This window comes from Nesoenas mayeri, assembly GCF_963082525.1.
Source record: "Nesoenas mayeri genome assembly, chromosome: 2".
Lineage (NCBI taxonomy): Eukaryota > Metazoa > Chordata > Aves > Columbiformes > Columbidae > Nesoenas > Nesoenas mayeri.
This window is the reverse complement of record NC_137543.1, coordinates 70,897,895-70,924,116: the sequence shown is the minus strand read 5'-3', so window position 1 is coordinate 70,924,116 and position 26,222 is coordinate 70,897,895. Positions and strand designations below refer to the sequence as shown.

General features: G+C 38.6%; 1 protein-coding gene across 3 annotated transcripts; it reads left to right on the top strand.

Moving 5' to 3' along the window:
• The first annotated feature begins 7,013 nt into the window (after positions 1 to 7,013).
• RPRD1A (regulation of nuclear pre-mRNA domain containing 1A) lies at positions 7,014 to 24,855 on the top strand. 3 transcript variants are annotated; one of them, XM_080340002.1, is made up of 7 exons: positions 7,014 to 7,298; positions 19,103 to 19,232; positions 19,943 to 20,049; positions 20,126 to 20,220; positions 21,159 to 21,285; positions 21,384 to 21,559; positions 24,773 to 24,855. In XM_080340002.1, exons 1-7 carry the CDS (start codon positions 7,148 to 7,150, stop codon positions 24,815 to 24,817), a joined length of 831 nt encoding a protein of 276 aa, XP_080196128.1. In that variant the 5' UTR covers positions 7,014 to 7,147; the 3' UTR covers positions 24,818 to 24,855. The 3 variants fall into 3 exon arrangements, with proteins under 3 accessions (XP_080196128.1, XP_080196127.1, XP_080196126.1); XM_080340001.1 differs by having other exon boundaries at positions 24,761 to 24,851; XM_080340000.1 differs by lacking the exon at positions 24,773 to 24,855 and having other exon boundaries at positions 21,384 to 23,934.
• The last annotated feature ends 1,367 nt before the right edge of the window (positions 24,856 to 26,222 follow it).

The window sequence follows — 26,222 nt, the reverse complement described above, 5'->3', positions numbered from 1 at the left end:
AAATGTGAATAGAATACTATATAGACATAGTTTAGAGCACTAGTGCACCATCCTCCTGCTCAAAGCAGGGTCACATGTGAGGTCAGACCACAGTGCTCAGTGCTTTATCTAGCCAAGTCTTGAAAATCTCCAAGGATGGAGACTGCACAACCTTTCTGGGCAACCTGTTTCACTGTCTGACTGTCCTTGTGGTGAAAAAAATTCTTTTTCTTTATATCTAGTTGGAACTTTCCATTTCAGTTTATGACCATTGCTTGGCAGCCTCTCATCATGCATGTCCCTGAATGGCTCCTTTTTCTCAGTAACCTCCTTGTAGGTATTGGAAAGCTACCACTTGTAGCTGTACACAGTAGCAAAAATACAGTGCCTCCTTCCTACAGTTGGGTGGTTTCTGGGACATCATGTCCTCTACTGGATCATAATGGTGAATCAGCCCATCGCCTTTGATTTAAAGTCAAATTTAAATTTGTATTTTCAGAATTTTCAAGAAGGTTCTTCGCACCATATCAATACATTGCAGAGTTTTCCTTTTCCTTGCAAAGATAACATTATTTATTGTTAGGAATGTGCTTTATTACTTTTATGCTGTGACTAAGAGTTATATACACTCTAGGGCACATATTAATGATCCATTAATATATTGCTCAGATGTTTAAAATCACTCAGCCTAATATTTCATGTCTTTCTGCACACCTGAGTTAATACATACCCTGGAGTGCTTTCTTGCCTAGTTACAGCACCCTCTCTGCTAAGGAAAACTGGGACTTGATTGTATCCATATATTAATCACAGTGTACGCTTACATAGTATGACTTCACTTAATAGAGTAATGATGAAGAAGCCGGATGTACATAACTGTCTGGCTGAATGCCTGACTTAGGAAAAAGAGAAGGTTTTCTACAAACATCTTTACATCTCCACAGAGGGCCAAAGAAATCACAGCAATGCTAGAGATGGTTTTTTTTTTCAGATTGCACAATCTATCTTTCTGCATAAAATATGGGAAGGCTTTGCTGGATCATATATATGTATCTCAGTAAGTGGTTTTTGCTAATCTCCTAAGTAACAAATAATTTCTGCCTTTAATGAATTACATTAAAAGGTGAAGTGCTTAGAGGCAGGAACTCATGTAAAAGCACCGTTATTCACCCTGAGGTTTTTGGCTGCAGTAGGCAGCTTCTGTAAGTGACTTCAGTGGGCTTCTTCCTTCCATTTAATCTCTCTTTTGTTCTCTGCCTGCAGGACTTTGCACTGATTCAACTCAATATTTATTTATTTATAATTTCTGCCAGAGATAGGCCCTCTTGTTAAACAGGTATCAAATGGGATTTAACGTTTCTGAAGAAACACCTCTCAGTCAGGAATCCTTTTACAGCTTTATTTCAGGGTCTTCTTTTTGTGTTTCAACATTTTTCATGCCCTTATTGGGATGTGGAAGTAGGATCATTTACACAGAACTGGGTCATGAGATGTATAAGCATGTTGTGAGAGATGGAAAAATATTGTTAAGTATGAAACTGCAGAAATTGTTACACTAGATGGACTGGACACTTGAAACAATAAAAAAGAACTGATATGCCAGTGTTGTATTTTTGAGATTCAGGTAGCAATTACTGTGCTGACTAACACAAATTCTTAGACATGAAACCAGACTAGAGAAACCTCAGTTCTCCTTTACTACTATTGCATGTCCTGAGTGGGACTATTTGAGAATGAGCTAAAAGAGGTAAAAATGACAAAAGGCCAGTCTCATACAGAAAAAGATGTTGTCTGTTCTGATGCAAGCGCTAGTTTCAGCTCAAATCCCACCCAGCCAATGAGCAATGTTTAGTAAACCAAGTGGTATATTTCATTTTACAAAATAAGCATATTTTCACTGTATATTTGTTGCAAGCTTGCTTTCTTGTTCGGAGAACAAATGAAAGGATCTCTGATCTGCATGTGAAACATTTCATGTTCCTGGGCCTTCTAAACAACTTGAATGTTTGGTGTTCTGAATGATATCAGAAAGGTATCTTAAACTAATTGGCACACAGACTTTTGTTTGTTTGTCTTAATTAACATGCAAAATACCAGTTCATAATAATCTATAATATTAATGGTCAATCCTTAACTTTAGCATTAGCATGATTTTACTTCTGTGCTGTTTTACTGCTCTATGTGGCAGTGTAAAACAAGGGTACCTAAATAATTCCACTGAAGCACAGGATATTACAAAGGATAAATAAATCATCCAGTTACATCTATGGCCTTCAATAGAAAATTACTTCTAAAGGTGACAGCTGTTTGGGGGGAGTACCAGACTGGAGTGCCCTGGAGGAAACATGCAAATTTAAAATTGACTCTGAAACTAAGACATGTTTGCATTATCAAACTATGCAATTAGATACATAGGCTCGGTGAAGAGCAAAGTAGTCATGTGGTGGATGTTTTTAACATAGTTTATACCTCTTGGATTTTGCAGGTAGAGTGATGTTCTGTAGAGTAATAGTGGCCAGTTCACACTGAACTACACGATGACTGGGGTACATACAATGACCAGTTTCACTACGTCTTTGCCCATTTTGCGCCTCTGAGTGCTCTTCTAACCAGCACAAACTGGCACCTTTGCCATTCCTTTGGCCCCATCTGAAATATGAGAAATAGAGACTTGGTATAGATAATCTGCCTTATTCATCTTAATGCTGATCTCATTTAAAATTTTGTCTTTCTTGCCAGTTTCAGAGAAAATATCTAAACCTGTTATCTTTTGTTATCTTTTAAATGCTTAGTGATAAAAAAGATCATAGAAACATTTTGGTTGGAAGAGACCCTCAAGATCATCAAGTCCAAGTGTTAACCCAACATTGTCATTAAACCATGTCCCTAAACTCCCATTCCATGCTCCTTTCTTGTGGTGGTTTTATTTTGATGGCACCTTCAAGAGCAGCAGGAGGTAAGCCCAGCTAGATTTGCTGAAGGGCAGTCCCAGAAACAGGGCTCAGTGATCTGATGATAAGCTGGAGTGGTTCAGGTAGAGAAAGAACACACATACAGGTCTGTGGCTTCGAATAGCTGCTTTTGAGAGAGCTCTATAGTAGAGTCAAGATGTTGTGTGCCTCAGCCACTCAGCAGAAGCAAGTCTTCTCTTTGATTTAAGACCAGACAGTAGAAATGCTTGCATATTGGGATGGGGGGTGGGGAGTTGTGCCCTGATTATTATTTATTTTTTTTTTACCTTTCCCACAAAGCACCGTAACCATTGCTATTTAAGACACAGATCAGCCCTTCTAGTGCTTAAACACCTCCTAGGATTCCCTCAAGGTAACAGAACTTCAAAATCCCAAGTGTTACAAGGGTTAAATTCCCCTCTTCCAAAAGATTTTATGTGTATGTCCTTGGGTAAGGCAAAAAGAGAAAAAAAAATTCTGCAACCAGCACATGAAGTGTAAGGATGCTATAAAAACTTGGTGATGGAAGCCTGAAATGTAATTACACCTTTGAGCTACCTAGAGCTTCCCAGTCCATTGGAACAGGCTGCCCAGAGAAGTGGTGGATTCACCATCCCTGGAGGTGTTTAAAAGGCATTTAGATGAGGTTCTTAGGGACACAGTTTAGTACCAGAGTTACATTATGGTTGAACTCTATGATCCTGAGGGTCTCTTCCAACCGAAAAGATTTTGCGATTCTATGTTCTACAAAAACACCAACCAAGTGATTTATTCACAGTCATTGTCTTACACTTGCATGGGACTTCTTTCTCCAGAAGCAGGAGAACACAATGGATGATGACTGACCCATGGTGGTCAGGCAGGGAGGAGCAGAGCAGAATTTTGTTCTTAGGAAATCAGAGGAAATATGTTATTATGGTTTGAACGCAGGAATGGGTGGAACAAAGCTTGCCCTCTGTTGGCAATTCCACCCCTGTGGATGTGGGTGATTTTTTTTAAAGGCAGGTGAATAATGCATGAATTGTTTCTGAATGAAAGCTAAGATTTTCAGATCTCCGCAGCAAATGAACCCTCCATTGAGTACTTCTTGTCTGACACTCACTTCACTTTGAGTAAGTCTCATAGCAAATTTTCATTCACTGGCTGGACAAACATAGCTTTTAAAATTAGAATACTGATGTAAACTTTTACGATCACAAATTTAAAATGTGCTGTAAAGATTTATGGGGAAAGTAAAATCTCAGTTTTGCTGTATATTATATTATACACAGACAATAAATCATTTGGTATTTAAACATAGTTATTTACAGAACAAATATCTATCATCTCAGAGGATTTATTCTTGTTTGAAAAGTGTTATGATAATCTGGGATGAAAGATGCAGAGAAAGCAGTAATAAACATTTCCACAATCATTATTAAAATTCTCTACCAATTTCTTGTTCTTTTTCCTCACCTTTTTTTGGCATTAACATCTAAATTTCACTGTTTGTTGCTAGATACTTTTTAATCTAGTCTTGTATGAATGAAGTGTTTACTTTTCCATAGTTGCCCACGAGTTTCTCCCGCTAACATCCAAATATATGCCTCCAGAAAATGGCATTTGAATGTTAGTTATTAGATTACCATCCACATCTCATTTTTCTAATGCTTGCATCCATGTTAGCTCTGTCTTAATTTTACTTCACTGGCCAGCTCTACTTAATGTGAGAGTGTCCTCTGCTGTACAAAGCAAAAATAGCAATTTATTACAGATTCTTTCACTCATGATGATCAAAATGCAGCCAAATCATAGAAAAAGAGACTCTGTAGGGATCTGTGCAGCTTTTCACTTAAACTTCTCTGTCAATAGCATTTTTGTAAAATCCCTTCTAGTTCCAGAAAAATAATTCATGCTACAGATGATTTTGTAAATACGATTCACATTAAAACCTCTTAAAACCCCTGCCTTGCCCTCACCAATCTTTTGTGCTTAAAGGGAAGGTTTTACTAAGAAACGGTATTAGGACATTGCCTGAAAACAATCTTCTGAGACATCTGTTCTGAGTATCAGACATGAAATATGGAAATAATTTTGTAAAATTTTAAAAATACTCTACAGATTTTATTTCCTAACTAGCTTTCTACTCTTTGGTGAGGACAAACTGGATGTGTGAAAGGTTATAGGAATACTCCTTCTCGAGGGCGGATATTTAACCTTTGCCAGGATGTCCCAAGAGTACGATATGTGCATATTTACACACATAATTTTATAGAAATAATAAAAAAATACTACCAAAAAAAGAGATATTAACTGTAGTCATAATTATTAGCTACAGAAACATGATTCAGGATAGATCTGCAGGAGTTAAGGTGGATAGTTCTCTGAAAATGACAGTTAGCTGGTAATGTTTAAAGTAAGAAGTTATATCAGGTGTTTAGTAGAACAGAACAGGAAGGCTAGTAATGTTCACATTTAGAGTAGAAATGCTACTCATGCCCAGCAGCATGGAGCATCTTCCATGTAAGGAAAACTGACTTGGATCCTTCAGCTTGGAAAATGACTCGAGATGATAGGATACCAAATCTATGAAAGAACACAAAGGTGAGCAGAGAACTGTTTTTATTCACTATCTCCAAAAAAAGCAAAAGTAGCAAGGATTCAATAAAGCTTTAAGGGAACAGGTTTGAAACAACCAGGAGGAAACACTTTTGCACATAATCTTGTCATTGAACAGTGGAATTCTGTCACAATACTGTCAATACCTGAACATTTTTTCTAAGAAAAAAGAAAAGACAGCTTTTAAAAATGAGGCCAGACACATTTGTGGAGTGTGCATCCCTCTGCAAATACGAAATACCATGCACCTCGTAAGTTCCTCAGCCTGCTAGGTGAGAGAAACCAGTAGACCTGGGCTGCTGTGGGGCCTTATTTGTGTCTTTTTATGTTATTTCCCTGGGCAAAACGTTGGTGTATCCGGCCTTTTGTAGTAACGGCCCCTAGCTTTGATTCCACTCGCCACATCCTACAGCCCCCCCAAGAACTGGTGATTATTATCCAAGATGCGATCACATTTATTCTGTGTTCAGGACTGAAAATAACATGCCAGTGAACTTTAATGACATGATCAGAATTACTTCTGCTAGTATAAACAAAATATTTTATAGGAAATCAATTACACTCTGATATAGTAATATTTTTTCCCACTCTGTTTATATAGTTTAAAATCCCAGCAGGGTCTCTTGGTGGGCTTCTCTGCCTTCCCACAAAATGTATAGACCTGCTTCAGCAATGCATTCAGAAACAGAACAAACATATCCAAATGCAGGTAAGGAGTGAGAACACATCTGGAATATTGTGTCCAGTTCTGGGCCCCTCAGTTCAAGAAGGACAGGGAACTGCTGGAGGGGGTCCAATGCAGGGCAATGAAGATGATTAAGGGAGTGGAGCATCTCCCTTATGAGGAAAGGCTGAGGGAGCTGGGGCTCTGTAGTTTGGAGGAGACTGAGGGGTGACCTTATTAACATTTATAAATATGTAAAGGGTGAGTGTCACAAGGATGGAGCCAGGCTCTTCTGAGTGACAACCAATGATAGGACAAGGGGTAATGGGTTCGAACTGGAACACAGGAGCTTCCACTTAAATATGAGAAGAAACTTCTTCTCAGTGAGGGTAACAGAGCACTGGAACAGGCTGCCCAGGGAGGTTGTGGAGTCTCCTACTCTGGAGACATTCAAAACCCGCCTGGACACCTTCCTGTGTAACCTCATCTGGGTGTTCCTGCTCCGGCAGGCAGACTGGACTGGATGATATTTTGAGGACCCTTCCAATCCCTGACAGTCTGTGATTCTGTGTGAGACCTCGCACGCTCCCGCTCGCACGCTCCCGCTCGCACGCTCCCGCTCGCACGCTCCCGCTCGCACGCTCTCGCTCGCACGCTCTCGCTCGCACGCCGCTGCTCCGGGGAGGCGCGAGTGCTGCCGGGAGAGCGGCAGGACCTGCCCCCCGCCCCGCCTCGTTGTGGGCGTGTGCCGGAAGTGAGGACCGGAGGAGAAGCGGGGCGGGGCTGGGCGGCTCTCCGGGGGGCTCGGCCGTCGCCATTTTGTTCGCGCCGGGCTGCCGGCGAGGCGGGAACGGACGGGGTTCGCCCGGCTCCTCCCCCGCTGGGGCGGAGAGGCGGGGACTGAGTGCGGCCGGGCCGGTGGGGGTGGCGGCGCCGAGCCGAGCGCGGCCCGGCGATGTCGGCGTTCTCAGAGGCGGCGCTGGAGCGGAAGCTGTCGGAGCTGAGCAACTCGCAGCAAAGCGTGCAGACCCTGAGCCTGTGGCTCATCCACCACCGCAAGCATTCGGCACTCATCGTCAGCGTGTGGGAGCGGGAGCTGCGGAAAGGTGAGGCTGGCGTGGCCGCCGCCGCCAGGCCTTTTCCCGCCCTCGGGTGCCCGGTGGGGCCTTCCTCGGGGGCAGCGGCCTGCGCGGCCGCAGGAGAAGGAGCAGGAGCAGGCCGCCGCTCTGGGCTGTGCGGCTCCTGCGGGGAGGGTGGCGGGGCTGCTCGGCCTGTCGGGCCGGGGAAGGAGTGCGGGGGGGTGGAGGGGGCCCACCCCAGCGCCTGGGGAGAGCGGAGCTGCTGGGACAAGCGTTAAACTCGGGGTCTGTATTTCTAGATGACTGTGGGCTGGGTGATGCTTCTCTTTTTTTTTTTTTTTTTTCCCTCCCCTGGCTCCTCTCCCTCCCCCATTCTCCTTGTCTGCCTCAGTGAGATGCATCTCAGGAGGCTGCTTCTCATGTTTTACTCCCTTTCTTTGTGGAAGGAGACAGGAACGTGGGAGAAGGGAAGGAAGATGTCAAGCAAGGGGTTTAGGACTTTTAATTTTTTTTTTTTATTATTTTTTTTTTAATAGTGATAGTTACGGCTCTTCCAATATGACCCTTTTTAGGCACTGCCTTTCATCATCTATAACTATAGCTAGCTGTAATATAGTTTGAGTTTCCTGAGATGGTAGCTTTGTCCACTTATGCCAGCAACAATTCTTGTAGGGCGAGTAAGGATGGAAATTCTCGGGGGAAAAAAAGCTATTTAATGTGTTCAAAGCGTTTTGTTTTTTTTTTTTACTTCTTGGTTTTCCCAGATGGCTAATACCGATGTTAGCATAATAAAGATTATGAATTTCTAACTGTGCCAACTATTTGATGTTGAGCGTGCAGGCTTAGATTCTTATGTGGCTTTCCTTGTAATAGGAAAGAAATTGCAGCTATAGGCAATAGTTCAGGTGACTGAAAGGTAGAAATAGCTTATGAAGGCTTATTTGACCTGACTGGAAAATAACTGAATCTGACTCATTTAAGAAAAAGAAAAATCACTTGCTAGATCTCTGCCTTGCTGTAGGAAATGTTACTGTCTTCCACTAGCTTCCTTTGGAGCTGCATTAATATGTGCCTCTTTAATGGGAGAAGTAGAAGAGTAGATTTTCAAGTGGAGAGGAAAACTAACACTAAGCTATTACAGGACTTATGAAATAGAAACTACTCCCTTAGTTTTGTGCAATTAAGAGGAAAGAGTGCATGGCTGGATCACAACTACATCTTGGTTAGGGGGCATAACTTCATAGCAAATGGATTCAACCACCCTTAAAATAAAAATCTTGAGTATGAAGTAATACTGAACTTTACACTGTACTATGGAAAAATGTTCCTGCTGTAGGTTTTCACATGGCTACTGTGTTTTTGTTTATGCTTTTTGTGTGAAATGTTAGTGTTTGATCTTCCAAACGTGATGCAAATTCTTTATTACCTAAAGAAAAATGTATTTAGTCACATATTACAAGTATCCTTACAAGTAAGGATATTTTCAATATATATTTGTTGGAAGCTTTCTTGTTCTGAGAACAAATGAAAGGATCTCAGATCTGAATCTGAAACATTTCATGTTTCTGGGCCTTCTAAACAACTTGAATATTTGGTGTTCTGAATGATATCAGAAAGGTATCTTAAACTAATTGTCACACAGCCAGAGTTTTAGTTGGTCATCTTAATTAACATGCACAATACCAGTTCATAATAATCTATAATATTAGTATTATAGTATTAGCATAATTAATTATATATAATTAGTATTTAGTATTAGCATAATTTTCCTGTAGAGCTGTTTGACTAACTGGAGAAGTGAAATATTTGAAACATAGACTGCATGTTTGTAGGTGGCATTGAGAAGGACAAGGACAGTGATCTTAAGAACCCATGGGAATACTTTGATTTTTCTCAGCTTTCAGTGTCTGGCTTCCACTTTTAAGCCTGTTTTGAGGATGTAGCTCAGGAGCTTCAGGTAAAGCATAGCTGCTATAATTGGTTTGATCTTCAATTTGTTGAAGTTTTTGTCTAGCTTTTGCTGCTTCAAAGTAAGATTTTTCTGGTGACCTCTTTTTGGAAGCCAGCCTTCAAGGATCTGTGGAAGCATGCGATAGTCTGCCTTCAGTAGGAGCAGATTAGTTGCTTTCCAGGTCCTGCACATTTTCTTCTGGGCTTTTAGGCCTTATGTGAAATGTTTCTTCTTTCTTATGTTCCTCTGCTACTTCATTCAAAGCTGGCATAGTTAAGATACATGGGATGTATTTTAATTTTCTTTTTCTGATAATAATACCTGAGCTTCATACATGTTAGCTTACATTTGCCCAATACTAACTTTTTGCTAATTGCAGCACAGAATTGTAAGATGGTCTGTAATCCCCAAAGGGTGGATTTAGTGGTCTAAGCAGACACCATGTGGAAGATGAGAAGGAAAACCAGTATGCTCTGGTGAAGTGACTTGCATAAAACGTCACAAAGCAGAATGCTGGCGATGAGGCCGTAAATAGAGCAAGTTCAAGGCTCCTGACCTGCCTACCATCCAACCTGTAGAAACATTATTTCCCTTCTACCTGAGAGGAAAATGATCTTTATTTGGGAAACATGGGCATAAAAATATTGGCATTGTCTGCTACTATTGCTGGTCAGGAGTGTACTGGACCTGAAAATGGAACCTTGCCTTTCTAAATTTTCGTTTCATTGTATCCCTTTCTTATTGTCACTCCCATCTGCAGACCTTCCTTCCAGCCTGCTCCCTTTGGGGCTTGTAGAACGTTGTGTAACCAGCTGAGTTGAACACAGTACAATGTGATACTACATTTTTTCCTGGATGCTTTCAGTTTTGGTTAAAGATCCCTTGCGTCAGATCAGCTTGCATGAACCTTTCTGAAGATGTCTTTAGTTATTAACGAAAACAAGTGCTAGGATCTCAGCTCTTTTGTTCCTAAATATTTGGTTCTAATTATTTTGTTTTTAAAACAGTCATTGCCTTTATATCCTGTTGGGAGTAGAAGTGAAGAGGCAACTTTTCAAATGTGCATAGAACTTGAGCAACATAGTATCTTAGTCCCTTTCTGTTTGCTTGGATTCATTGTTGGTGTTCAGGTCCCTTATTAGGGCATCTCTGCAGATCATTGGTTCCATACACCTTCCTCTACAGGCTTTCTACAGTACAACAGACTTTCATTGATTCTCTTGGTGAATTCTTGCACTTAGATGTAAACTTGGAGAACAGGCAAAGCTTGCGCATCTTTGTTATAACTTGGAGCAGTGACATAAATTTGGATTTGTCTTGCTGAACTCCAGTGTTGCTCAAGTTGTGTCAAGACAGTTGATGTGGCTCTGGTTACTGAAGGAGTATGCATATCTGATTTTTTCCTTAATACTGTCATAACCTTAATATGTAGTTCTTAAAATACGGACATATAGAATTCACAGGGTCATTCTTAGAAATAATCAGAAATTGGAGGCGAGCTAGTATAATGTATTCTATAATTGACTGTATTGTGAAAGTACCCTGTTCCCCTGAAAATAAGCCCTAACATGTTTTTTTTCAGTATTTTTGGGGATGCTCAAAACATAAGCACTACTCCAAAAATAAGCACTAGTTATAGTTCATTTAAAAAGTCAACTTTAATTTTTGCTCCAAAAGATGCCTTTTTTTACATGTACAATAATTTATGTAAGACCCTGTCTTATTTTGGGGGAAACAGGCTACTGGTAACTCTGCATTGTCCAGACACTCCTGGTAACTGTCACAAATATTAAAGCAAAACAACCAGTGGTTTGATGAAAGTATAATGAAGAGTTGTGTATTTTATGCTTCAATAGATACAGGGTAGAGACATGCTGTTAAATGACCGACCTCATATAACGTGCTAATGAAAAATGTATGGATGAACTGTACTACTAGGGTGAGGCTGTGGCAGAGCTGGTGCTCTGCCTGGGGTATTAAGTATTACTGATTCTGCATCTGTGCAAAACTGCTCAGATGTCACTCCAGTTACTCCACATTTTGGTATATGTAGGGTTTTTCTCACTATCTATTGCTATGTTTAGCAGAAAGTAGATTCTCTATTGCATTGATCTTTTGCTCGTTGATGAGTAAAATGATGAGAGAAGATTAATAGAATGCCTTAACTTAAATAACGACTGTAATGAAGTAACAAAAATTTCTCCTGTTTCGACAGATAAGCAGAGGTCTACAATGACAACAGAACAACTCATTTTATGCTCTGCTGTTGGTTAAATATGCCTCTACATATTTCTGATCTCTTGCTGACAGTATCTTGTGATGTGCTGCTAATGAAAATCCAGAAAAATGGATAATTAATTTTGAAATAGAAGGGTTCCCTGATGGAAAGCTGGTGTTGGCACAAAAGGAGGTGAGGCTAGGTTCACCTCTTTAGGCTGCAGCCTGTGTTAGTGCTGGCCTGACACTGATCAGGAGTCTGGATTCTTTAGAATTTCATAGTTGATTTATGGAATAAATAATTGGGGGGGGGGGGAGGGAGGGCAGGGCTACTCTTTCACTATTTCATTTGTAGTAAATATCTTACTAACATGAGAATCTCATGCAGTTTAGATTTTTATTCTAGACAAGGGTATTAAGTACCATGTTTCCTTCAGTACTTGTGGTATCACAGCTTTGTGATTTATTCAAAGGAATTTGTGTGGATTAACTTTTGTGATAATGTTGTCACACAATCTAGTGATTTTACAGAGACCTTTTGGGGAATTAGAGAGAATTTTGTAAAGGCTTGAAGAGAATGCACCGAGAAAATTACTCTACTTCAGTTGTATGAAATGTAACACTCAAAGTTAAACAGTTAATTGCTTAGTAGTCATAGAAACATAGAATCATTTCAGTTGGAAGAGACCCTCAGGAACATTCAGTCCAACCATAATCTAACTCTAGCACTAAACCATGTCCCTAAGAACCTCATATAAATGCCTTTTAAACAACTCCAGGGATGATGACTCCACCACTTCCTGGGCAGCCTGTTCCAACACCTGACTACGCTTTCTGTGAAGATTTTTTTTACTAATATCCAATATAAACCTCCCCTGTCACAACTTGAGGCCATTTCCTCTTGAATTATCACTTGCTACTTGGGAGAGGAGACCAACGCCCTCCCTGCTACAACCTCCTTTCAGGTAGTTGTAGATAGGAATAAGGTCTCCCCTCAGCCTCCTTTTCTCCAGGCTGAACAGCCCCAGGTCATAAGCTTACTCAGTATTTAACTAGCTAAGTAGTACTAATTAATTGTAATATGAATACATCAGCCATTCCCAGAATGCAACTGGTAGGCCTGTTAAAACTATATCATTTTGTGTATCCATAAAGGGATTGACTTTAAGGTGGGGGTGGGGGGAAGGTGTTAAATTAAGTAGTGGCATTACACACACAGCTTTGTTGTGTAAACCTGTAGCCACTGAGTGGCTGCTGGAAAAACCTTTAGGAATCCCCTTGAAGAGGTTCTTCAGAGGTGGAGGGTATTGAGACTTATTTTTTTGTAATTTGAAGATCAGGTATGCTCTCTTGCGTACATCTCTTGGTCCCTGGTTTCAGGATTCTCTGCAGCTGTAGGGATTTGTTGGTTTTGTGTTTTGTTCTGAAGTGAAAAAATTCAATTTTGTAATTTAAAGCATCAGCCTTCAAGGATTAGTAGTAAGCACTTGTTCAGTAGGCTTCATGTGATATTTGCTCTACTGGGTTAAAATGTGTTCTGTTTAAAAGGGGAAAAAATAAAATTGCTAAATGCTTGAGTTTGGTAATATGGGACCTTTAATTTCAAGCTCTAGTTAGTTGTCTGTAACATCTTTTTTTCCCTGTCAGCTCATTTTATGTAAGGTTTTCCGGTCCAGCTCAGTCACTTGTTCAATATTTATGTTTTAGTGATATTTTAATAGTTGTCCTGTTGTATCTTTAAACCTAATTTCCCATTCAGGTATCTGTTTCCTCAGAGCTGGATGTGGTATCTCATAGATTAGTCAGTCTCAGAAACTGATGCTGAACACCTTCCTTCCCCCAGACCTGCACCTTGATCACTTGACCTCTTGTTTTGGCTGTCATCTGTCACCCCACCCTGGGTCACACTGGTCATTGTCTTCACCGCAAAGCTGGTCCAGGTTAGCAGAGCCATTGTATATTTTATATAAGACACGGACACACAGTAGTGTGAGTACATCAGGGATGCTGCAGAGAGACATATTTTTAGCACCTGATTCTGCTGGTTTAGCTGCTGTGCTAATACCTAATGCTTGAACTTTTTGGTTTTGTGGTGTTGAAGTCATTCAGTGGTATAAACAGCAACTATTTTTGCTTATTTATGGCTCTTTGTTTACAACTGCTGCTGCTGGGACATATGCTACTGTCTAGGTCCTCACTCATAGCTGTTGGCATTGAGGCAATACATTTTTCTGAAGCTAGTGACTGTTGTGGCAGATTCTCAGTGCTGCTGACAATTGGAAGACAGAGGATTTTTGTAAGTGAATTTCGAAGGCCTCGCAATATTGAACCCAGAGTTGAAAGTTGTACTACATTGGAATGGCTCTGATATTCAGTCTACTGCTTTGGAGCAGAACCACAGCCAAAAGTGGTAGAAATATGTTGCCCTGCAGATGTGAAGTAAATTTTGGGAAACAAGTTCCTGACTGAAAGCAAGTATTTTCTGTAGTATGTAGTGTAGTTCTTCTGTCAAGAGAAGGAATCTTTTGCTACTGATGGTTGCAAGCTTATTTTACTTAATGGTAGTATAGTGTCACTGGCCTATGTAACACACATGAGAATAAATAGGTATTATTTTCTTGAAAGAAATAAAACTATGGCTTCCTGATTTCACTGGTTAGATGTTCTTGAGGCCAGTTAGATACTTAAGATTGAGGTGCTTGTGGGTAGCTTTGTGCTCATCCACATGAGTCTTCTCATCTGTGCTAAAGGATTTGTAGATCAACCAACAGCAGACAAAATTGCAGGTGAACACAAGTTGTTGAGGTAAGTTAGAGAAATGTATTTGCTATATATATGATGTACAAAATGGCCTACAGTCCAGAGCAACAGATTAGCAATGTAAGAATCTTTAACTTAAAATAGTCACATCTGAATTGTGTAATCCAACCTGACTAGTTGACTCTCTAATATTAATCTTGAAAGAATGTAGTGTGCACAAATCTGTATTCATTTATTGCTGTACCTCTTGTATCCTGGTATTATACCTGTACATTATTGTATTTTGTCATTCTTGTTCTGAATACTTCAGTAATTTCTTATCTTAGAACTGTTGTTGCTATTGATTCCTGTCCATCTTGGTGTTGTACCGGCCAGGCAATGAAAGGAACTTGTTTGTTTCATGTGTTCAAGTAATACAGAGCATACACTAAGTGCAGTGGGAAGCTTTTGCAGAGTAATTATGTTGGAATGGTTTCCTTGGTTTGTGACCAAGTTTCTCACATCCCCATGGTAATTTGATGCTGATGGCCTCTTTCCCAGCAGTAGCTTTGTGTTCTGTTCCCTTTGTCTGCTAGCTTCCACACTCAAAGTCAAGGTACTTAGACCCTCAAACACTGAACACACGTTCTGTGGGCAGTCTCATTCCCCTCTTTGAAAAGGAAACACATCCATTTTCAAACCTTGGTAAAATTCACCAGGAGAATCGGGTGACTGTGCAATGTTGAGCACTTCATTAACCTTCTGTTTTCAAAAAGTTAAACTAATTTTAAGATAAAGTGCTCATTGTACAACATACCTTTTATGGATTATATTATCTTTGAATTGTCCTTCCTGGTGATAGCCTCTCAAGTGACTTTCTACAGATATACTTTCAGTCATCTTACAAAGATGCTGCACATAATCAGCTGGCATAAAAACTTGGCTTTGCTCTCAGTAGGAAGGGTCAGTGGTCTTGCACTCAAATTTAAGTGCTGCTTGACTTAAAAAAAATAAATAATAATTAAAAAAGAATTTGGTCTTGTAATAAACAGATTGAAGGTTGTCAGCTGTCTACCAACATGTCACGTAACGTCTCATGCAAAGATATGAAGCATGCTGTAACACAGGTAGTGTCCCAGGGATTCTGGGAGAAGTGCTGTAACTGTTGTTGGATTTTAACCTACTGATGCTCTTTTTCTCAAAACCTCTTGTTAAATGATATTTTCATTCAAGGTCCAGCATGTGGGAGGTTAAAACCTGATGTGACATGTTCAGTTTATATACTTGAAATATAAATTGAAATTGAAATCCCTTATGCCTCTCTTTCTCTGTAGTTTCTTCCTATATATCTAAGATGAAAAATATCTCTCAGCTCTGAGGAACAGGTGTAGGAACAGCATGAAACTAATGGGTATGTTTCTAGCAGTCTTCATGGGAGCTCAATTTCCAATACCAGGACGTAAACCTGGAGGAGACAAATATGGGTGATTATGCTGGCTTTGATTGCCAAAATTAACCTCAGTGGAAAAAACCCCACCCTTACTGCCTTCCAAGGTAAAACACTAGAGTTTCTTGTACAAAAGTGGTGGTTCTTCGGTGTCATAGATCTCTAAGCATTATGAACTCAAATATACAATGGCAGGGCATCTATATTGGGCTGGTAGAGAATGAGAAATACACAGGCCAGGCTATCGAGTATGTGTTCCTAAGAAGATTGCCAAAAACTAAGGCTTGATAGTGAGGATGCTAAGTCTCTCCACCATAGATGTCTGATTATGCTAGTTGCAGGTGAAATATGAGTACTTGCACAGTATTCATTGGCATTTTAATGTGTCAGATACATTTTTGTGACTTAGTTTCAATAGCAAGGTGCCAATCCCAGTCAGTGTCATTGTGAATGCTTGAAGAGTAATCTGTTTAATATGGCTCTTATATCAGACACCACCATTGAACTGTTAAAATATTTCAGAATCCAGCACTTCAGGCAGCTGCTTTGGAAGGTAAATGTTAAATCTAACTGAAACCAGCAGAAGGGTTATGTGAACACTACACAGAGCTTCTGAAAAGATGTCTTGGTCCTACATGGATGCTTTCTGAGCTGTTTTGTGTTTGCAGACTGTACTGTTAGTGCACCAGAGATGCTGTGGGCTAACTGTTCCTAACACTGTATACTCTGGCAGTATGTGCCTTTCAGATCCTTCTTTAACCTAAGATCATACCTTTTTTCTTTCATTTTCTTCTGATGACAAGAGTGCTTTTTGCTGATAGCCTTGCCAAGTGTTGAGAGCACCTTTTTTGTTTAAATAGTCTAATTGTTCTTTGATCCATTTTGGTGTTCTGATGAATATCAAATCCCAGGGCTAAAAAGTTAGTGTCACTGCCACTGAAGAGAGTTGCTTTAAACAGATGATTTTTATTTTTTTTTTTTAAACAGATCTATCTGATCTAGAATTTAATTTTGTATTTCAGACTTCAATTTAGTCATAGTAGTAATAAAACACTGTTTGCTTTTCATCTCAGAGTTGTCAGCCTCAGTTGCTAAAGGTATGTTTCACTTTGGTCTTACGTGTAAGACAGAGTGGTCTACTACCGCTGAAGGTTTTTCTTCTGAAGATTTATGAAGTGGAAGGGAACACTTTTTCAGAGTAGGTATACTTTTTAGCTTAGGAATCTTATGCAGATAATTCTTACAGCAAGAGGAATTAAATTCTACTTCACAATATTCTTTGTGAACGTAAGGTAAAATATTAGTTGAATTTCTAACCAACACCACAGGTAGCTTAATAGTGTTTTGAGGATTTTTGTTTGTTACATGCATCTTTGTTTTTGTTGAATTGTAGTGGTAAGTTGCAAGATAGTACTGGAAGAAACAAGCTTGAATGTGACTGTGTTTTAGCATGCTTTTCCCAGATAAGGAATATTGATCTGTTTAGTATAGTCAATAGATAAAGTCTAGACTTAAGAATCAACATCACCTGACTTGCATGCATTTCCTGTCTTTACTGGCTTAGTTGATTTGGCTGCTTGTTGACAACAAGGAAGTTGAGGTCTGTTCCAAATTAATTATGTCACTGAGGATTAAAACATGACTTTGTGTGTGAAATGGGTGAAAAAGGTCCTATCTTGCATACAGTTCAGGGGATGCAGTATGGGGAACAGTCTGCTTCATTAGATTTTAAGTGCTAATTCTAGGTTCACTTATGAAATGGGCGGGCAGGGTCAGCTTTGGTAAATGCTAGTTCATTTTGATGCATCCATAAGACAAGACATTTTACTAAGATTCTCTCCTTGAATAATTCACAGCTTTCTATGTGTCAGAACTACGATTTACCGGAAACACCAGGGGGAGATGTGTTGCTATATTGTCAGTTTTTCATATAGAAATTAAGTAGCATAAGTCTACAAAAATCTACATTTTAGTTTAGCCAGATTTTGACCCAAATAGATGACTTTTCTGCTGTTTGCATGTAATGACTTGACTGTTTGGAGGAGGCTTTTAATAGATCCGCCTTGTGTCCATCACTTCAAAACTAATTCTTTTTTGCTACTTTTTAGTTTGCCTTGGTTCTAAGAGATAGGTGCATTTTTACTTTGAATGCAGGTGGGGTTTCTTTTTGTTTTGTTTTTGTTTTTTCCCCACTTAACCCAGAACTCTTTTAACTTGTCCAAAAGGATGAGGAAAATTCAATACTCCAAGAAGTCCTTGAGAGGAGTCTTTCTATAGTTCAAAGTCTCTTATCAAAAACATTTCCTTAGAATAGAAGCATATTAACATTAAATTTTCTCTTTGTATGTGAGGGTGGTGGTTCCACATGTTTGAAACATTGGAGCAGCAGTTAACAAAATCAGATCATTTTGGGAACTAAGCACAAGTTTTAAGAAATCTTAGATTGGTATGGTGCTGCTTTCTTTGAGAGGGCAGAAAAAACTTACATCTTATCTTTCAAGGGAAAAGTCTTTTTAAAGCCAGAGCATACATACTGAATCTGTGTGGTGGTAATGCATATTGCAAGTTTTTCTGGTGTTAACACAAGGTTAGGAGTGTTACAATAAGAGTTGTAGCTCTGAGAAACCTGAAGACTAATGAAGAATAGTTGAAGTTTGATGGTAAATGAAAATACCTGAGTAGGAGCACATAAAAAACACGGAATAGATTTTCAAAAGCAACTTGTAAATTGAAAGCTTGTAATCTATTGCATGTTAATGGGAATGAGGTAAAATGCATATGATTCTGGTAGAAGAGATAAAGCATAGCAGTCTGAAGGTGATTTTTGAAAATGTTTTATTCATATTACTGCTGTAGGCACATGAGTATTTTAATGATTAGGAGATGAGAGGGGGTAGCATCACAGAGATATGGAGAGATTGACTAGGTATTGACTCTTCAGTTTGCTGAAATACAAGAATGAGGAGTTGCTATATAAGAAATTCAAACCAAAAGGAGGAGGTTCTTCACATGAGTGATTGTGGGTCTGTGAAGCTCCATGTCAGAGGAATTCATGGGTGTAAAAAATTTATGCAGGCTGAAGTACCTGGAAGAAATCCATGAAGGCTGCCAGACTGACAGATCACACACATCGGGTTCAGAAAAACATCTGAAGATAGTTGGGGGCTGAAGAGCACTTCGGAATATCATAGTTTTTTATGTTTGTTTTTTGGCGATGGGGCTAGAGGGAACTTGTGTCATACTATGAAGGAGGCAGTGTCTGAGCAAAGAGTTACAGCAAAAGAGAGGAAAAAAGCCAATGGGTCACCGGAATCTTTTCACATTTGTAAATACAAAATTAGAGTGAAATGTTGTAAGTAGTAATAAGAATAGGAAAAGCACATTTGATTTGGGTTTTTAGTATAAATGTGGATAAATAGGTATTAGTTGAAGGAACTAAAATTTCTAATTATTCTTGTTTATCACTCTTTTTATTAGCAAAACCAAATAGAAAGCTGACATTCCTGTACTTGGCCAATGATGTCATACAGAACAGCAAAAGGAAAGGACCAGAATTTACGAAAGACTTTGCTCCAGTAATAGTGGAGGCTTTTAAGCATGTTTCAAGGTACAGTAAACTGTTAAGTGTAGTGCTCTTCATACTGTATTTGAGGGGGATTTAGAGAAGTCCTCAGTTCATCTCTTCTGACTTAGCTAGTCCTTGAGTGCTATTTCTATACTTGAAATCTTGTTAATTTTTTGGCTTTGTGTTTTTTTTATCTTGAATATCTTAATGCTGTTAGATGAAGTTACACAATAAATTCATCTGTATTCAGTCCCTTTTGCCTTATAAAGCTGCTAGCTATGTCTTGAATTAAGACTTGCTTTCAGTCTGTGTTTATATGCTACAACAATTTGATATGTTTCATTAGTAGTGTTGCATGATTTGTTTTTCCCCAGCAGCCATTCATCTCATTGCATTAGGATGCTAGACCCTTGATACAGAATTATTTTCACATAGTACACAGCCATTGAAGCAACACAAACCTGTTTGCATAATAGGGTTACAGACCTACAGATTTATCGATTGAACAAGCAAACAGAATAAGGGAATTGGGCATTGGCCTTTTTTTTTTTTTGTTTAATGTCCTTGCTAAGACACCTTGAACTGATCTTTGCTTTCTTTAAATCATGATGTTGTTATTTTCTGAGATTGACTTCTGATACTTTATCTTTCACAGAAGGACCTTAGCATACCTTGTTGATAATCACGTGGTACTGCTGTACCTTTACCTAGTGCTGATTTTTGCTTCTTTTTTTTTTTTTTTCTTGTGACAGTGAGTCTGATGAGAGTTGTAAGAAACACCTTGGCCGAGTGCTTTCTATCTGGGAAGAAAGGTCTGTTTATGAAAATGATGTATTAGAACAACTTAGGCAAGCTTTGTGTAAGTATTATGTACGTGTGAAAATTCGGTCTCGTGTTTGAAATATTATTTCCCTGACTCCTCTGTTTTCATTTAGATGGAGACAGAAAGGTGAGAAAGCGCACATATGAACAAATAAAAGTTGATGAAAATAACTGTTCACCTCGAAGTTCTCCCACTGACCCTCCACAGGTAATAGAATGTTTGTAAAAGTCTATATTTTCATATGGTTTGATATCAAGTTTTTCAGTAACTCTTGTTTTTGAATGGTCTCTTTCTTTTTAATGAGGTACTGTGTCTGAGCAAGGGTGACTACAGCTGCAACATTTCTTCATAGTACTTAAGTTATAAGTGGAGCTGGGAAGTTGAGCATGCTATAACTTCAGTCAGTTTGACACTAAACCACGATGTGTGAACTATATATCTAGCTTTGTCCACTTCAGCATTATTTTCTACAGTGTTTTAGGTTCTCATTCAGTTTCCAGGGTGGTAGTGAGGAACACATATGTTGGAATAAGATTGGGTTTTGTTTATCAATAAAATAGTTCTCAATGTTGCAGTCACAATGATTGGGAAGAGGTCTTGTTGACCTTGCACTGTAATGGCTTTTATTCTTGTGGGCTTTTTATTAAGGTTCTGCCCTATCTCAAAAGGCTTTTTGTTATGGCAAGGAATGACTGTCCTCAAATAATCACAATTTAGTATGTTTCTCTGTAACAGACATTTGTGCTTGTATGAACGTCAGCCCTACTTCCAAAAAAAGTGCATTGATATAATGTGGTGCAATAGTGAAGCAAAGCAACAAGAAAAATAATTTCAAAAACGTGTAGTAAAATGAAAATCACTCCTGTCAAAAATAAAAGTTCTAAGTAGTGCTATACCAGGAATTTAAATGAAAAATCTATTTTAGGAAGGCAACCTTTAGGAACACTGCAATGTTATTTGGAGAATTAATGGCTAGATTTTGTTTTGTTTTCTGTCTGAGAGGGGATAAATGTTGCTCTAATGATGATATGGTAAATGCTTTTAAAATTACCATGGAATTGACACCATGAGCTTATTGTGAAAGACTGTTTTGTACTAGGATCTGTTTATTGAAACGAGTTCTCAATCTCACATGCTTTTTTCAGACCACAGATCTCATTAGAGCATTACAAGAACTAGAAAACGCTGCCTCTGGGGATGCAGCAGTTCATCAGAGAATAGCTTCTTTGCCTATAGAGGTCCAAGATGTGTCCCTGTTAGACAGAATAACAGGTGAGGGCTGGGGATCCAGTAACTGAAATGTTGTTCTGAGAACTTAACAGTATGTAACAAAATCGTGCTTTACCTGTTTTTTTCTTCTTGCATTTTAGATAAGGAATCTGGAGAGCAACTTTCCAAAATGGTAGATGATGCATGTATGTTGCTGGCGGATTACAATGGCAGGTTGGCAGCTGAAATAGATGATAGAAAACAGCTGACTCGAATGTTGTCGGACTTTCTCCGATGTCAAAAAGAATTCCTTGCAGAGAAAGAACATAAGCTGGAAGTGCGTAATGATTTATTTAGTCCATTCTTCGCTAAAGCTTGTTCTTGCAAATGTTTTTAGTTCGTCTAAACAAATTTTCTCTCCAAAGGTAAATATTTAATCACTGTTAGGTCTTTGCTTCCAGCACATTATTAACAAGATTTCTTTTGGTTCTAGTGTTCTAAATCTATTAAACCAGCTCAACATTAGGTAATGTTAAAATTGTAATGACTTCAGTGTTTATCTCTCTGTTTTTCACCTTATTCAATCATCATTATATGTACAGAGTTACTTTTAGTAGTGCAAATAGAGTGTCTCATCCTGAATGGTGCAAACTTAATTCGTCGGAGAGTAAATTTTTTCTTATTATTTTCATTCATTGGTATAAGTCTTAGTTGTGTCATACATTGTTTAATAATACGCTTTTTGTAAATAGAATAATCTTTCTGCTAGTTGTAGGCTTGTGAAGCCACTTAAGGGATAAGAATTTCATTACTGCTTTCAGCACAACTTTTTAACCTGACTCAAGCATCCGTTAAACCCAGTACAATGTAGTTTTAGGTTTTACAGCCTCCAACAGAGCTGGTTAGCAGCATTTGTAGCATTAGCATCATTAGTATAGAAGTCATTAATAAAAGGATGCACAGTGAACAGCTCATTATGAACAAATGACCAAGATATTCCTTTCATCACTATTAGCAGTCGTCTGTTTTCCTACCGCCAAATACTGTCAGGCCTCCTATTGAACATCACGCGTGTCCTAAATAGGTCCATAATTTCATGCCCATTGCTTCCCAAATCCCTGGTCTCAGCTTTGAGACATAGGTTCCAGCTCAAACTTGTGTATTACAGTAATAGAACTGAAGCTGCATCCTTTTGCAAGGTGATATAGCTGAACAGTTGTGATGCCCTGTACCTGCAGCACACACTTGTAGTCCTTGCATGTTGTGCAAATTGATTGCTTTTGAGGTTTCATATCGTATAGACCTGTCAAGAACACTTCCTTCACTCTGTCGTTTCTTTACGCTTTTATGACTTGTTCAGATTCTGTGTTGTCTCTTCAGGAAAATGCTGTTCACGATATATCTGAAGTGATCATTCAGATCAGTTGTGTCATTCCTAGGCTACTCGTTTCCCGACTTCTTTCCTCTTTGCTCTATGCCTCACAGAAAAACAGTTAATAAAGCTGCTTCCTATCAACTTCACTCTGTTTATCCTGTGGGAAGAATATCAACCAGCTTTACATAAGATAGATGGTATACATAGTAGTGCTGGTTGCAGTAGCAACTGATCAAACTGCACACTGGAACCAGGAAGATTAATGAAGCCTTAAGCTTTTTGTCACTGCCCTGTCTTCTGTCTGTGTGTGGGGGATGTGTCTGAAGGAGAAGTTGCCACAGTACCAGTGTGACACTCCTTTTGTAGATCAATACCAGCAATTAGACCTTGTTTAGATATAGTAGACCACTGGGACAGTGAGTTGCTTGAAAGGCAGTGACTTAGTTCTTCATACAGATTTATACTACTGTAAAATCAAAACAACTCAGTTAATATGAAATTAAAAATGGAGTGCAGCTGCAAACAGTCTTCTTGGTTGTTTTTAACCAACACAAACCAGTTGAATTTCCCAGTATTACTAGATCGAAGAGTTTATAGCTGTAAGAGAAAGCAGTTGCTTATTCCTAGGCTGTCATGGTCTTTAAAACTGGGTTTCTTGGCTGAATTATTTTAACTGTTAAAGATTCTCATTCTCATACAGCATGCTTCCAGTTTCTGGATTTATTTCAGAGGTCTTTCTTGAGAAAGCAGGAGCCTGTTTGAAGTATCTATAGTAGTGTCTTAAACAGATGAAGTCCTAGGACGTTGAGGAATGCTGTACAAACATTTTGGTCTCATGAGTGTGGTATAAATAAATGCAGGTTACTAATAAAGAACTGTGAACCAAGATGGTTTCAACCCAAGGTACTTAATAACAAGCTATGAGCCAAGAGATTGTAAAGAAAAAGAAACGTAAAATCGAGCTTCTAAACTTAATGTTGAGTGGAGTGACTTTGTGCTCACTACCAGTAGTCCCTTTTGGTTTGGGAAGTGCAGGCCGATAAACATTCTGAAACTTTGAAATGTAAGATCAGGATGTCTTCATGATACCTTCTGTAGGGTCACCTGACTTAGTTTCTCTGGGTGTGTGTAGGGGGGGGTGGTTTGGTGGTGTTTATTTGTTTTGTGTGGTGTGTTTTAGTTGTTTGTGGGTTTGTTGGGGTTTTTTTTGTTGTTTTGTTTTGTTTGTTTTTTTGTTGTGGTGTGTGTGTGTGTGTTTGTTTTCAAGAAATGGCTATCTCCTGATGTAAATACCAAAGAGCTGTAGCCAGATGCTTTTTTTTTTTTCGTTTTTTTTTCCCCCGAAGCAAGGAAAGCAAGGACTCTGTTTTTACAGTCTTAGGAAAAACCATACCTCAAATTGAGCCTTGCTTCTTGACTTCTCATTTTAAATAGCACTGGGGAAAGGGCCTGTCACCTAATTCTTTGAGAATGTATTTCCTGAATGGTCTTTCTCTAGGTTTTGCTGCTGAAGTTTAATTTCTGATGAAATCAATTTGTTCTAGACAAACTTGTTTTCTCTGTTAGGCCTCCGGCTATTGACATTTTTTTTTAGTATGACATGGTCTCTGGATGATAACATATCAAGCCTTCATTTCTTTCTGAATTGCTATCACTCATCTCTAAGTATATTGCTGGCATCCTACCTTAATGCTTTGTCAAACACTCAGGTATGGTAAGAAACAAGCAGTTGTGTTCCTAGTGGAATCTAGAAATATTACCTACTGTTGACCTGGTTTAACAGTGTTAGAATTTGAATTCCCAGAGAATTCTATTTAAGTTTAAGTGGGAGCTTTAGACCTAAATTTGTTTATCTTCTGAAGAAAATTTACAGGTAAGTAACTTTGAATAACCAGTCTTTCTCTGAGTAGTTTGGTGTTTCTTTTTTTTAATAAGAGTTTCTCTAATGGTTATTTCTAAACAGAAGAGCTTGATTCCCATTAGAATCAAGGTAATGTATGCATTAAATTTTGACAGGAAATTTTGACCACAGATAAATAATATGAGCTAACATGTCTGCATCAAAGCTAACTGTACTGCTTTAGTAGGTGACTTTCATAAGTCTGATCTGGGTAAGTAGTGTCACCTTTAACTCTTAAATTGTTTTCTTTAACATCTGTCTAGCTTCTGTTGCAGGTGGTGGACATGGACCTTTCTTCTAATGATGTCACCATCCATTAGTACACAAATCCTGATAAAAATAAATTTAATAATCAAAATCTTGTATTGTCTGTTGTTTTTGAAAACTGAAGAGGAGGGATTCTACAAACCTGTGCTATTTTCATCTGTGTTCTCACAAAAATTACTGAGTTTATGCTTGAGATGGATAAGTATTTATCCAGTGTCATTCCCTTTTCTTGAAGATTAAAACTTTCACATAGTTGTTCCTAAACTCACAAGTCCTTTCAGTTAAATCATTTAAAATTCCAAATGCAGAAGTTTGGGTGTCACTTGCATTGAAGCTGCCGTTACTAAAAGGAAAGAACTGTGAAAACAAGACTTTTCAGACTTTGCTTTTTAACTTACACTCTAGTTCTTGGGTTTACATGAACATCAGAAATGAGAAGTAGTGGATGTAGAATGTGTCCTTCACAAGTACAATAAAGGACTTTTTCTTTATTAATGTACACCTTTTTTACATTTTATGTAGGTAACAAAGATGTATTTTATGATTGTTCTTCTGCCCCTCTAGATGCCCCCTTCAAATTTAGAATTGTCCTATAGAGTGTTTTCCATTCACTTTTTTTTAAGTTTTAAGGCATAAATATTTAAGCTTCAGTGGTACTGTAGGTGTATCTGGAAACTTTTATTGGATTGATAAGTAGATGTGATTCTATCTGCTAGAGAAAATGGAGATTTTTGCAGAAAGGTTTTTTTTGTAGGAACCCTTTTTTTTTCTTGGAACTTTGAGAACTAATATAATTTCCTGTTTTCTACTATTTTGACTGAATTTTCACTCTCTGCTTCCTTGTTGTGACCCATGTCTCCCTGCCTGTTCCCTAGTTTTTGGACATAAATGTTGGCTGATTTATTGATCTCACTGAAGGCTGATTAAAAAAAGAGTTTTTTATGTTAGGCAGGAATTAGATGTAGATTAGATATACATAGAGTAATATCCAGGTGTGTTCATCTGCTTGTGAGAAAATAATGTCCTGTAGACATTCTAGAATTAAAATGGCCTTAAAAATACAGAGATTACATGAAGAAGAGAAGTACTTGATTTACTATTTTTTTTCATGTTGCTTTGTATGTGCCTTTTCTGGAATCTCATTGATTACAGAGTGAACTAACTCTTACAAAATTTCACATAAAGGCTTTGATAATTCAAAATCGTACATGACTTGTTAAGTGTGGGCAGGCTGTCGTACGACCTTTTTCTAGAAGAACAAGACAGCCTGCTCTCATCATCGTTTTGATGTTAGGGGAAAACATGGCATCACTACACTTAGTGTGTGCTGGATGGCCCAGTTGCTTACATAGTGTTTCTATCAACTTACTATTTTAAATTGGGGAACATATGTGTCACTAAATCAAAATTTTTATGAAGGAAATGCTGCTGCCGGAGGTGTGCTATGTTTTAGCAGCT